This window comes from Saimiri boliviensis, chromosome 2, assembly GCF_048565385.1.
Source record: "Saimiri boliviensis isolate mSaiBol1 chromosome 2, mSaiBol1.pri, whole genome shotgun sequence".
In the NCBI taxonomy this organism is placed as follows: domain Eukaryota; kingdom Metazoa; phylum Chordata; class Mammalia; order Primates; family Cebidae; genus Saimiri; species Saimiri boliviensis.
This window is the reverse complement of record NC_133450.1, coordinates 219992559-220007425: the sequence shown is the minus strand read 5'-3', so window position 1 is coordinate 220007425 and position 14867 is coordinate 219992559. Positions and strand designations below refer to the sequence as shown.

The window sequence follows — 14867 nt, the reverse complement described above, 5'->3', positions numbered from 1 at the left end:
GAAGCTTACACTGCAAACATTCATGCTTATTTTATGCCCTTTAGGTAAACATTTGTGAAAGGCTACAATGGAAAGAAATGAATTCAAATTGCTCCAGGCTTTATTCATGCCTGAACATGCCCACACAGACCCAAAAATCCTGAATCATTTCTGCACTAAATCCGAAGCCCACCGAAGCTTCTCATTGCCTTCATTACCTCCCTCCTACCCGACCATTTATACTTGTGGGATGTGACGGAGGAAGACTGAATCTGGCCAGGAATTTTGAGGAGAATGTAATAAAATCCATATATGATACCCTGATTTTACCGGAATGTTCTCAAATATTTGACTTTAAACAGGGAATCCACAAAATACAAACACTTAGAATACAAATCGTATCCATAGTTTTAAAATAATTACTGTGATTTTTCATCAAGTCTATCCCAGAGTGAGTTCAATATATGAATTAATGCAGTTATGCCAATTTTACTTCAGTTCCTAGGTTAAATTGTTGAACATAGCAGTAGGGAAGACAAATTTTTTAAACAAATTAAAACTTTTAAAAAATTACAAATGTAACCATGAATATAAGCTGATTATAAAAACGTGAAAACCACACAAAAATGAAAATCCTTTTCTTTCACCCATCCTCCATGACCCAACTTACTTTTCTTCCCTCTAGTAACTAAGCTATCAGATTGGTCTGTATAATCCCAGATCTTTTTATGCATTTACAAAGAAGTATTTGCTTTATACATATATACAAACATACATATCACACATTCACATACATGTATGTGTATAAAAATATATATAAATACATAAGCCTATATACACATATGCATAATTTGTTTTCATAAATGGGACAATAGTATAGATTACACTGAAAAATTTTTCTCCACCGAAGAAAATATCCTGGGAATATTTCTATGTCAGTACATATAGATCTACTTTATTCTTTTTAACAACTATATAGATTTTTTTTTAAAAAAATTCAACACTTCAGTTGAATGAATATAGGCTTATAAAATATGTAAACAGTATAGGAGGGCATTGAGTGGAAAGTTAAGGTCCTCCAACTTCTTTCCTGAGCTCTCATTTCCATTCTCCAGAAGTGATTACTATTATATTCTTATGCATCTTTTTAGAAATCTTCTTGCATCTTGACAAGCATATATACCTTTTTTTGTTAAGAAGAATGGCATGATATTAAACAGGCCACTCTAGAACTTGCTTTTCTGTCTAAAACTGTATCTTAAATACTTTTTGTGGTAGTGCATATGTGTCTACCTCATTCTAATAGCTACTAACCATTCCATTGTGTAAATGGACCACAGTTTACATAATCATTCCTCTACTGAAAGAAATTGAGGTTGTTTTCAGTTTTTTCCTATTTTAAATAATGCTACAAAATACATCCTAGCAATATCAGGTCTTGCCAAATGGTATACACATTTTTAATTATTGCTAATTGCCTTCCCAAAAGATTGTACTAATTTACATATACTCCAACAGTGTGTAAGAGAGTCCTACCCCTGCTAAGGAAGATAGATTTGTAAAAAGCTGAAAGATTGCCCCATCTGCTGCACCATCTATTAATTGATACATACAAGTGAGCTGTAAGGGAGGTCCCCAGCAATCTATCCAAGGGTCACACTCATTTTAATTAATAATCTGAATAAGCACACAGATGGCAAGACAAGCACATTGGAAGGTAAAATAAAGCTGCTCAGTGGGCTAGCTAACAGGACAGGTGACAGAATTAAGACGTCACCAAAAAATCTTGAAAATTAGCAATTATGAGACACACTTATGTGATTAAATTCAACATAGACAATTCAGGATCCTACACTTAGATACAAAATACAAATTACTCAAGGACAACAAGGTCAGGTGCTGTAAAGAAGGATTAACCTCCCTTTTTACACATTAGGAAATTGAGGCACAGAGACACTGAATTGTCAACTAGAGAGTGGTAGAGCTGAGGTCTAAACCCAGGTTTGTTTGACTCCACAATAGTCTCCATTATATCATGGTGCTGCCCCACAGCTAAATATCAGAACATGAGAAAAAGATGGGGGTGGGCAAAGTAGCATATTATATAGGTTCATAATGAGTCATCAGGGTCCATAAGAAGAGGTAGAATGTCTACAGCAAGGAAGGGGATGAGCCTGCTCCACTCTGTGGCTGTGTGGAGCATGCCCAGAGCCCTGTGTTCAGTTCTGAGCATTTCAGTCCAAAAGATTCATTAACAACCTCACATGTGTCCAAGGAACAGCAATAAGGATGACAATGATGGAACTGATACTGTGTCTTAGGAGGAAAACAACAGCTGTCACATGGAAGAGGGCTCAGACTTACACCCTAGGGCTATGGAGAACATAAATAGAAACTTTGGAAAATACAGACGACAGTTCCGTGTGGCACTTCAACTGGCAATAGCGAAGGCCACCACCTAGGTTTGTGAAATGGCGGTGGACATTTCTGAATCCAATGGGGCCAAGTGCAAAGGAGACCTAAGGAACAGTGCCAAGTTCAGCTGCTGATTACCCACTGCAAGTCCTTTATCATGGAGTCTGTTCATTCCCAACAGGCTACTGTAAATATATGCCTGATGTTCCTAAATGTAGACAATGGTTAGAGGAGATTTTTCCAAATGAATTTGCAAAACTTACTGTAAAAATTTCACCCAAACAGGGCCAGGCATAGTGGTCACGCCTATAATCCCAGCACTTTGGGAGGCCAAGGCAAGCGGATCACTTTAGGTCAGGAGTTCAAGATCAGCCTGGCCAACATGGTGAAACCCTGTCTCTACTAACAATTAAAAAAAGGTGTGTGCCTGTAGTCCCACCTACTCGGGAGGCTGAGGCAGGAGAATTGCTTGAACCTGGGAGGTGGAGGTTGCAGTGACCTGAGATCCCGCCACTGCACTCCAGTCTAGGCTGCATCTGAATGAGACTGCATCTCAAAAAAAGAAAATTCACCCAAACAACAAGCTGGAATTAATGAGGGTCAAGGAACAGCAGGGGGAAAAGAGGACAAGAAAATACAAAAGAGAGGTGAAAGGGGTCAAATAAAACAAAGAAAAGAAAGCTGTACCAGAAAAGGTTACATAGCCAAAATTCCCAGAGCAGAGAAGAAATATGTAACATCAATGTGTGGCCTTGCAACTTTTGAAACTGATCTTAAAGAAGCACAAAGATTTTCTGCTCAAAAATTCTGTGGTGCCTCAGTAACAGAAGAGGAAGAAATTAGCATTCAGGAAGACTTTACAGATGACACAATTGACGTTATTCGGGAAAACTGGCAAGAGGTAGATGATAGCATTGAAGATCTTGGAGAAGTAAAGAAGTGGTTTTGAAAATTTGTCTGTTTTTAGTGACCTGAGCTTAATCTTCATATGACCAAAGGGAGACAGGCCTTTTTTAAAAAAATGTTTATATGGTTTGGCGTGGTGGCTCAAGCCTGTAATCCCAGCACTTTGGGAGGCCAAAGCAGGCAAATCATCTGAGGTTAGGAGTTCAAGACAGCCTGACCGACATGGTGAAACCCTGTTTCTACTAGAAATACAAAAAATTAGCCAGTTGTGGGGCAGGTGCCTACAATCCCAGATACTCAGAAGGCTGAGGCAGGAGAATCACTGGCACACAGGAGGTGGAGGTTGCAGTGAGCTGAGCTCGAGCCACTGTACTCCAGCCTGGGTGACAAAAGTGAAGCTCCTTATAAAAAAAAAAAAAGTATATTTATATTCTATAGTAAAACTGCAGACTATCCTCGTCCTTGGCATTTTCACTGTTCTGTACAAGGCTGCTTGTTTTTTTATTGCCGAAGTCAGATAAACAGGGAGACTGTCACACTTACACATGGAATAGAATTTAGTCAAATAAAAAATTTTGGTCATTTACTACTGACTTTTTTCTTTCTCTCTTTTTAACTTTATTTTTGTAACAATCCTATAGACTTTTTGTGGGAAGCATTTCTGTTGACTATTTTACATATCTAAAGTTGAATGATTTTTTTAAAAGCATTTGAATTTGGCTTCCTCACCAGTAATACATCTTCTTGCTTCTTTGATGTGATAGTCTTGAGATGGGTGAGAATCTAATACATTTGTGGATGAATGTGCTTCATTGTTACCAAGTCCACTCTGTGGGCACAATAACATACTGCTGGTAGGAGTTTTTTGAGCTACTCTGGAGGTTATTCAGTAAATTATATTCAAAGCCTTAAACCACATGTACTGTTTGAACCAGTAAGCCCCTCTCTTTGATACTATTCTAAAGAAATAACCAGTTTCGCATAAAACTTATGGATGAAGGTGTTCATTACAATGTTATTTACAATATAAAAATTTACAAGTATAAAATGATACAAATGAACAACTGGGAAATAAAGCAGTGATGGTGCATCATGTGGTAGAGTATTATGCATATGGTTAAAAATCATTATTTTCTAAGAAAACCTGGAAGTGGGCTGGGCATGGTGGCTCACACCCATAATTTTAGCACTTCCGGAGGCCAAGGTGGGTAGATCACCTAAGGTCAGGAATTTGAGACCAGCTTGGCCAACATGGTGAAACCCCATCTCTAATAAAAACACAAAAATTAGGCCAGATGCCGTGGCTAACACCTGCAATTGCAGCACTTTGGGAGGCTGAGGCGGGCAGATCATGAGGTCAAGAGATTGAGACCATTCTGGCCAACATGGTGAAACACCACCATCTCTACTAAAAATTAAAAAAAAAAAAAAAATTAGCTGGGCGTGGTGGTGCACATTTGTAGTCCCAGCTACTTGGGAGGCTGAGGCAGGAGAATCACTTGAACTCAGGAGGCGGAAGTTGCAGTGAGCCAAGATCGTGCTGCTGCACTTCAGTCTGTCGACAGAGCAAGACTCCATCATCCAAAAAAAAAAAAAAAAAAATTAGCCAGGCATGGTGGGAGGTATCTGTAACCCCAGCCATTTGGGAGGCTAAGGCAAGAGAATCGCTTGAACCTGGAAGGTAGAGGTTTCAGTGAGCTGAGATTGTGCCATTGCACTCCAGACTGGGCAAGAAGAGCAAGACTCTATCTCAAAACAAAAACAAAAACCAAAAAAATGAAAACTTGGAAACGTGTTTGGTGATATCAAGTTGAGGCAGACCTCAGATACATTTTAGACATTTATTATCAACACTGTTCTGAGTGGAAGGCCACTCAGAGAGGCTAGAGGTTCTTGTTCTGGTTACAAATTGTGTGAGTAATCTTACTAACCAAATAAAAACAATATACATCCAGGCTTAAAAGAGTCTGGGAAAAAGCAATTGAAACATAACTTTCTCACAAGAGAAGCTGAACAGTTTTAATGAGTGCATTAGATGAATTTAAACTAAGTCAGGTGCTGCAAATTGAAAAGAAGACCTGTGGGTTTTTAAAATTGATTAATTAATTAATTAATTTTGAGACAGTCTTACTCTGTTTCCCATGCTGCAGTGCAGTGGCACGATCTCCGCTCACCAAAACCTCTGCCTCCCGGGTTCAAGCAATTCTCCTGCCTCAGCCTGCCAAGTAGCTGGGACTACAGGTGTGCACCACCATACCCGTGTATTTTTAGTAGAGACAGGGTGTCATTATGTTGGCCAGGCTGGTCTTGAACTCCTGACCTCATGATCTGCCTGCCTTGGCCTCCCAATGTACTGGGATTACAGGCACGAGCCACCGTGCCACGCTGACCTGTGGTGTTTTAAATTGCTATAGACACCTTTAAGAAACTTAGAACCCATGAAACCATTGTTTATTGCCATGCAAATTACAATTTTTTTTTTTTTTTTTGAGACAGAGTCTCACGCTGTTGCCCAGGCTGGAGTGCAATGGCACGATCTTGGCTCACTGCAACCTCTGCCTCCCAGGTTCAAGTGATTCTTCTATTCAGCCTCCCGAGGAGCTGGGACTATAGGTTAGTGGCACGCACCTGGCTAATTTTTGTATTTTTAGTAGAAATGGGGTTTCACCATATTGGCCAGGCTGGTCTCGAACTCCTGACCTCGTGATCCACCTGCCTCAGCCTCCCAAAGTGCTGGGATTTCAAGAGTGAGCCACCACACTCAGCCGCAAATGACAATCTTGAATGACTGTTCTTAAAAATAAAAAATGTGTAATAGAGATGTAAATTTAAAAAATGGGATTCTGCATTAACTGTGAATTTTACTAAATATAATTACATGGTGAAGCAAATTTATACATCAAGATGATTCATTATGTGTCATGTATGTATTCTGTTGGTCCTGGAAGATGCCGTATCAACACGTGTGACTTCACGTAAAGTTTCTTAATGTTCACAGTTCTTAGCAAATGCAGTTTCAATTCATAGACAGCCAGCAATGGATGTTATAGTACAGGAAAATGCAGGATTAAAACTGTCCTTGTGTTAAAATAGAAAAAAAAAAAAAAAAAAGAAAATATAGGTTGGCCTCTGTGGCTCACACCTGAAATCCCAGAACTTTGGGAGGCTGAGGTGGGTGAATCACTTGAACCCAGGAGTTCAAGACAAGCCTGGGCAACAAGACAAAACCCCGTCTCTATAAAAAATACAAAAACTAGCCAAACATGGTGGCCTGCACCTATAGACCCAGCTGCATAAGAGGCTGAGGTTGGAGGATCACCTGAGCCCTGGAGGTTGAGAGAGAGAGAGAGAGAAAGAGAGAGAGAGAGAGAGAGAGAGGTTGAGAACAGTAGACAGGTGAATTATGTTCAACAAAAAGACCTTTCTAGCAATTAGAGATTCTGAAAAATTCAATTAACTGCTTTGGGAGTGTGGTATAATGGGAATATGTATTCAGTCTTTGTTTCTGGTTTCTAGCACAGAGCTCCTGAGTGATCAGGGTGGCAGAAACATCTTTTGTTCTAAGGAGAGGGGCTCTCAGGGAGTTCCTAGATAGCTGAGGATGGGGGGTGGCTGCCACAAAGACTAAGCCTTGATTAGAAACTTGGAACTTTAAGCCCCATATCCCAACCTCCAGGGTAAGAGACAGTTTGAAGATTTGAGTCAGTCATCCATGGCCAATGATTTAATTTATCATGCCTACCCAGCCGGGCATGGTGTCTCACATCTATAATCCCAGCACTTTGGGAAGCTGAGGTGGGCAGATCACCTGAGGTCAGGAGTTTGAGACCAGCCTGACCAACATAGTGAAACCCTGTCTCTACTAAAAACACAAAAATTAGCTTGATGCAGTGGTGGGAGCCTGTAATTCCAGCTACATGGGAAGCTGAGGCAGGAGAATCATTTGAACCGAGGAGGCAGAGGTTGCAGTGAGCTGAGATCATGCCATTGCACTCCAGCCTGGATGACAAGAGCAAACCTCCATCTCAAAAAAAAAATCATGCCTACCTGATGAAACCTCTATACAAACCCCTAAATCATGGGGCTTAGGAAGCTTCCATGTTGGGGAACATATTGAGATACTCAGAGTCCGGATACAACTGGAGAAGGTGTGGAAGCTCCACACCACCAACCCCGTACCTTGGCCTATGCATATCTTCCATTTGGTTCTTCCTGAGTTGTACTGTTTATAACAGACTAACCCCTGGTATTGGTCCATAGCCTCTTAGGAACTGGGCTACACAGCAGGAGGTAAGCGGTGGGTGAGCAAAGCTTCATCTCTATTAGCAGCCACTCCCCATCGCTTATATTACCACCTGAGCTCCACCTCCTTTCAGATCAGCAGGAGCATTAGATTCTCGAAGGATCATGAACCCTATTGTGAAGCGCACATACGAGAGATCTAGGTTGTGTGGTCCTTATGAGAATCCAATGCCTGATGATTTGTCACTGTCTCCTGTAACCCCCAGATAGAACTGTCTAGCTGCAGGAAAACAAACTCAGGCCTCCACTGATTCTACGTTATGGTGAGTTGTATAATTATTTCATTATACATTACAATGTAATAATAATAGAAGTAAAGTGCTCAGTAAATGTAATGTGCTCGAATCATCCTGAGACCATCTCCCACTGCCTGGTCCATGGAAAAACTGTCTTCCACAAAACTGGTCCTGGTGCCAAAAAGGTTGAGAACTGCTGCTTTATAATATATCAGCAGTAGTAAGAAAAGTCATTTCATGAGTTCTGTGAATGATTTTAGGGAGTTATGGAAGCTGAGAAGAGGCTGTGGTAACTGTGACTTTGTAGCCAAGCTGGTCATAAATGTGGAATGTGGGTAACCTGGGGACCCAATACTTTTGACTGGCTTCTGAAGTGAGGACAGTCTTGTGGAACTGAGCCCTTAAACCTGTGGAGTCTGACACTAACTCCAGGTAGCTGGTGTCAGAACTGAATTGTAGGACACTCAGTTGGTGTCAGAACTGATTGGTGTCAGGAGGAAAAAAATCCTCTCAAGGGGGTATCAAATTCCCCATTACTGGAGATATACTCAAGCAGGTACAGATCAGCTTACTGTTGGCAAAGCTGATGCAGGAACTCATGCATAGGGAAGCAGATTGGCCCAGATGAACTCTCAGGCAGGAAAGCATGGTCCATTTGATGGATGCCAATCTGCAAACTTAACTAGCCCATGACAAAGTGTACAGGAAACCTTTACAATGTTCTGACATGCCTGTGCCATCTAAGTATGCACTCTGACATGCCTGTGGCATCTAAGTACATGCTCGGTGAATTCATCTCATGAAACAGAGTCCAGACAAATCAGGATGATATCCAATTATCTGATGAGTTGCATAAAGTGAATTCTGTGTACTAGTTATGCAGAGCAGGACCACATATTTAATTTCCTGCAACTGACTGGAAATTAAAAAGACAGCCTGAGAATCACTGCTCAGAGGCTCGGCCTCACTGCTCACTGGCTGTTGCTGGTACGGGCTTTCTGATGACCTCATTTTTTTTTTTTTTTTTTTTTTTTAGGTAGTCTTGCTCAGCTGCCTCCAGGCTGTAGTGCAGTGCTATGATCTTGGCTTACTGCAACCACAGTCTCCTGGATTCAAGTGATTTTCTCATCTCAGCATCCCAAGTAGCTGGAATTACAGGCACCTGCCATCATGCCTGGCTAATTTTTGTATTTTGGTAGAGACGGGGTTTCACCTCGTTGATGAGGCTGGTCTTGAACTCCTGACCTCAGGTCATCTGCCTGCCTCGGCCTCCCAAAGTGCTAGGACTACAGGTATGAGTCACTGTGTCTGGCCAGATGACCTCATCTTAAATAGGACTCTTCCTGTTTATTTGTACCATGGTCTTCTGTTTTCTCTACAGTAATTAACAAAATTTGCAATCCTTCTATGTGTTTGTATTGGTTACTGATGGCTCTCCCTGCCATCTGTAGGCCCCTAGGATCAGGGACCTCAGCAGGCTTATCCAATCCTGTATCCAGCGCTCAGCCTGTCTGGCACTAGAAAATGACTCTATGAATGCCAGTTGAATAAATATTTTGTCACATTAGATGAAAAGTACTCCCGATATAACTTACGCTTTTGTTAATGGCAGGCTAGGTTATTCATATCAACCCTCCCACTTAAAAAACTAAAAGTGCTAGAAAAATATTAAAATCATTTCTTTAAAAGCACTGAATGCCGGGCACAGCAAGGTGGGTGGATCATGACGTCAGGAGTTCGAGACCAGTCTAGCAACCACATGGTGAAATCCTGTCTCTACTAAAAATACAAAAATTAGCTGGGCATGGTAGCGTTTGCCTGTAATTCCAGCTACGCAGGTGGCTGAGGCAGGAGAATTGCTTGAACCCAGGAGGCGGAGGTTGCACTGAGCTGAGATTGCGCCACTGCACTCCTGCCTGGGCGACAGAACAAGACTCCATCCTGGGAAAAAGAAAAAAGCACTGGAGTGCTTACCAGATAGTAGGAATTGCCAACTAAAATTGAAAGCAAGTGGGAATCCAGAGAGGTAAATGCAGCATAAAAGTCTTTTTTGGCTTGAGGATGTTTGTCAATCCCAGCAAAATTGAACTTGGGTTTTGGTGAGCTTGTGGGGGACAAAGAATCAAATCCCAAGACCCACTGACGTAGGCACGTCCAATAGGAGCCCTGCCCCACATTATGCTAGGATCCCAAAGGGCTACATACTCAAGGAAGAGCGAATCAGAAGAAACCACCTCCACCACCAAAACTACAAGGAGGTTGTCACAGCACTGAGCAGAGCTGAGCCGGAGAGTGTCTCTGAGGTGTGGTGACCATAAGCCAGTTTTCACATAAACCTGCAGGTCTAATCTGCAGCACTTTGGTAGTTTAAAAGGTCTCAAGCTGGGTATTTAGTTTAAAGGCATGTGGCAAAAGCAAACATAAGTCCTCCCTACCAAAAAGCAATTCATCTTAGGCCTCATATTATTTCTAAAAAGTAATTTTCAGGAACAAAAATGGCACATAATCAGGCAGCCTAGCATAAAGACGCACATTACATGAAGAGCATAGGCCAGGAGCATAGGCACGTTACAATTAAACAACAGCCACGGAAACTTCACATATTGAAATTCTCAGTCACAGATGATAAAACCATTACATTATGCTTAAAGAAATAAAATACAAATTTGACATTATCTCAAGGGAACGGTAAACTATAAATAGTGACCAAGTGGCCAGGATGCCTGTAATGCCAGCATTTTGGGAGGTCGAGGCGGGCGGATCACCTGAGGTCAGGAGTTCGAGACCAGCCTGGTCAACATGGAGAAAACCTGTCTCTACTAATAATACAAAATTAGTAGGGTGTGGTAGCTCGTGCCTATAATCCCAGCTACTCAGGAGGCTGAGGCAGGAGAATCGCTTGAACTCGGGAGGTGGAGGTTGTGGTGAGCTGAGATTGCACCATTGCACTCCAGCCTGGGCAACAAGAATGAAAAACTCCATTTAAAAATAATAATAATAATAATAAAGTGACCAAGCAACCTTGAATTAGGCAATGGTTTCACAGCTATGACAACAAAAGTGCAAGCAATGAAAGAAAAATAAACTAGACATTATCTAATTTTACAGCTTTTGTGCTTCAAAGGACACAGTCAAGAAAGTGAAAAGATAACCCACAGAATGGGAGAAAATTTTTGCAAATCATATATCTGATAAGGGTCTAATTATCTAGACTATATAAAAAAACTCTTACAATTCAATAATAAAAGGACAAATAACTCAATAATGAAATTTGCAATTTGTTTGTTCATAGGTTTGAGAATTTTTAAGCAGCTATATATAGTGAGTCTTTTACTGCACTAACAGCTTTAACTAATTCAGAGCAAGTCAGTTGTTTTTTCCCTTTAGATGTCAGGTGCCCATAAGGTCTTTTAGAAAGTGAAGTCACATTGGCCAAAAACTTTTAACTGAAGACCATCAATACAAAACAGCCAAGGTGCTCCAATGGAGCACTCATACTCAGCAGGTTTGGTGGAAATAAAACCTAAAGCAGTATTTGATCCTTGATACTGTATTTCCAGAGAAGCAATCTGAGACAGGACTGTGCTTTGAACACAACAGACTGCAGTGATTTGTGAAGTCAGTAACTCCTCCAAACTGTTCCCAAGATGTCTACTGAATTGACCAACGCTACATTGCTGGTGAGTTGTAAGGCCATGATTTGAACCCTGGGAAGTCTGACTCTTAAGCCACTCCTGATCATGACCCAAGCACAGGTCATTTCTAACCTGTGGCTGGGTCCCAGAACCTATCCTCTGGTGACATAGTCAGGTGAGCAGTGTTTGATCGCCAAGTATATGGTGATTAAGAATTACACGAAGGCCCCATTGATGTCTTTCCTGGGAAGTGTATATTTCTTCCAGACACTGGACCTGGCAGGGACAGAGTTGTGCTTACATAGGGTGACAAAGTCCAGTGTGGTTTGTTCATTTTAGGTGGGGCTGAAGTTCTGCAAAATTTTGGTAGCAGAAAGATGTCTTGAGGTATACAGCCTCCAGGGGCTCTGCTACTTTGGTTTTCAAAATAGAAACTCAGCATGGTGGCCACTAGCTTTCCAAGCACTTGAAGGCAATGACTCAATGCCTCTGTGCCTGGCTTAGCTCCTGGGAACCCTTGGCTGCCTGAGCTTGTCATGGTGAGGTTACCTAGTCCCAGGGGCCAGGTCATTTGGGGAAGGCTTGTTTCTAAGGTTCAGAAGCCAAATTCTCCATGAGTTCCTTCTTCTATGTTGGTCAGTTAAGATCATTCTGAACAAGAAGTATGTGGGTACCTATTCAGGGGCCCAGCCCCCATTTGGCTCACATGTCAATGTTGAGGGTATATGCCAGGTGAATGTGTATAGTGAAGGCCAAAGGTGAAAATGAGCAATAACTTCCCAAATGCCATGGGCTTTCAAGTTAAATGCATAGCTCTTCACCAAGAATTTGCATTAGGAGGTGGTCAGGAGAAGACTGGCAATGTGGCAGTGGTGAAGTAGTGACAGTAACAATAACCATCAATAGCACCATAACTAGCACTTCCTGAATGCTTGCCATGTGCCAGGTATAGTGCTAGGAGTTTTACAAGTACAGCTCACTGAATGCTTGCAATAATCTTGAGACAGTTTCTAATTTACAGATGAAAAAAACTGAGGCTCAGGGAAGCTTGGATCCTTGCCCAGGGTCAGGGTTGGGGAGCCAGAGCTATGATGAATTACTGTGCAAAAAGGCAGCAAAGAAGAAAAAGACTGGGGAGCTTTTGCCATACTCTGCAGTTTAAAGGGTAGACCTCGCAGAATAGAGAGAGTAATGGCAGTTTTAAAGAAAAAAAAAAAAAAAAAAAAAGGCAAGGTGAGTCCTGTGGCCTGGAGCAAGGAAGATCCAGAGAGCCCAGAATGTGGGTGTGGTCCAAGGAGCAGTAAGCAGTACCAGCCTCTTCCTGGTGACATTTTGTCATTGCAGTAATTTTTGGCATCTCCCTCCTGGACCCTGGCACTGCTCGGATGGCTGTGCCAAGCTGCTCGGATGGCTGTGCCAAGCTGATCAGCCTGGCAGAGGAAGTACTGGGACTCCAGGCCATTCACAAAGGGTGGTAGAATTGTCTTTGGTCCCAATCCTGGCAGAACAACTTCCAGTGCCTACCTGGTTTTAACACAGAACTTTTAAAGGGTATGTGTCACCCTATGAACAGCACCTTCCACGCCAGAATACTGGCATTTCCCTTCCATTTGCTTCAAGCAAAGCTCTGAAAATTTCTATTTACCTCTTCCAGAACTCTTTTACTGCTATATCCCAGGCACTACAATCATGTGCTTGGTGGCATTGCAGGAAGTGGGGAGGCTTCCTTACCTCATCTGAAGAGCCGTTTTCCACTCTGAATCTTCCAGCCCTTTGGATGGCTCCATCTGCATCACTGGAAATAAGCTAAGGGGGAAAAAAAGCATTCAATTAGGTAGCATCTACAGTGTCTCTTCTATCTGTATGTATCTATCCTATAAGTAAGCCACATCTAAGGACAGGCTGGAGTGCCCAGTGTAGAAGCTCACAGTCTTTTAAAAGCTCTATCAGCCAAGTCCTCATACAGTTGGCTCCCACTGTCCTTGGGAACTTAAGAGTAAGGAATGCCTAACCTGTAAGAGTAGAAAACAAGAGCATCACATTTAAATTTGAACACATTCCAATACTGAAAAACATGAAAGTGATGCTCCCAGTAGAAACAATCTTAATACACACCACATGTGGACAAATGGCAGTTCACAGATGGCAAGATCCAAAGCCAACTCTCAAGTTCAGCCGCCTTCATGGGAAAGCCTAAAGAACAATTAGCGGCTGGCATGAACTCAAGGCTCTACTATGATCAGAGAAACCTCCTGTGCTTCATTCAGTTTTAAACAGTTTCCAAAGGCCAATTAGTCCCTCTCCAGGCAGGCAGACTGTGTTTTAACTCAGGCAAGGTGATGCTTGCAAACAGACAGTCTCCAAGGGGCCTGATATTTGAAAGAGGTGAGTGAACAGACTGGGCTTGGCACTTGAGTCCTAAAAGTACTGACTCAAGATTTAACTTATTTTCTACTTCTAGATTTTCTCAGTAGTGGCTTGGGAAAACAACACATCTTCTTTTGGCTTTTAAATCTACCGACAATTTGCAACAAAGCTCTGCCAACAGCAGACTCATCAGAACACACCTGCCTTGAGGGGCACTTCTCACCTCTCCAACTCAGGGCTCGCTCAGCAAAACAAATGTGATTTCTCAGAAAAGATGGTTATCTCATATTTTCACTAGTGTTTAAGATATATGAAAGTATAAAATTAATAGAAAAAATTTAAGAAAAAACTCCAGTGGGAGGCCCCCAGTGGGCCCCCCTCCTGACCTGTCCCCGTGAGGGGGCGGGGCGGGGTCCACTGGCCTTCTGGGCTGCCAGTGAAATACCACTACTCTGATCATACCTAGGAAGACAACTAACAAAGGATGTAAAGGACCTCTTCAAGGAGAACTACAATCACTGCTCAAGGCAATAAAAGAGGACACAAACAGATGGAAAAACATTCCATGTTCATGGTTAGGAAGAATCAATATTGTGGAAATGGCCATACTGCCCAAAGTAATTAACAGATTCAACGCTACCCCCATTAAGCAACCTATGACCCTCTTCACAGAACTGAAAAAAACCATCTTAAACTTCATATAGAACCAAAAGAGAACCCACATAGCCAAGTCAATTCTAAGCAAAAAGAACAAAGTTGGAGGCATCACATTAGCTGACTTCAAACTATACTACAAGGCTATTAGTAATCAAATCAGTATGATACTGGTACCAAAACAGAGATATAGACCAATGGACTGGAACAGAGGCCTTGGAGGCAATGCCACACATCTATAACTGTCTAATCTTTGACACACCTGACAAAAGCAAGCAATGGGGAAAGGATTCCCTGTTTAATAAATGGTGTTGGGAAAACTGGCTAGCCATGTGCAGAAAGCAGAAACTGGACCCCTTCCTGACACCTTACA

The 14867-nt window shown here is 41.9% G+C and overlaps 1 protein-coding gene and 1 pseudogene across 3 annotated transcripts in view; one reads left to right on the top strand and one right to left on the bottom strand.

Moving 5' to 3' along the window:
- GARNL3 (GTPase activating Rap/RanGAP domain like 3) overlaps window positions 1–14867 on the bottom strand; it is a 180989-nt gene that overhangs the window by 90966 nt on the left and 75156 nt on the right. For all 3 annotated transcript variants that reach the window (XM_039475090.2, XM_074395365.1, XM_074395366.1), the window contains one exon: window positions 13205–13279. In XM_039475090.2, the coding sequence (XP_039331024.1) occupies window positions 13205–13279 (75 nt within the window). The remainder of the gene's footprint in view (window positions 1–13204; window positions 13280–14867) is intronic.
- Window positions 2451–3343, top strand: LOC104653317 (density-regulated protein-like; annotated as a pseudogene).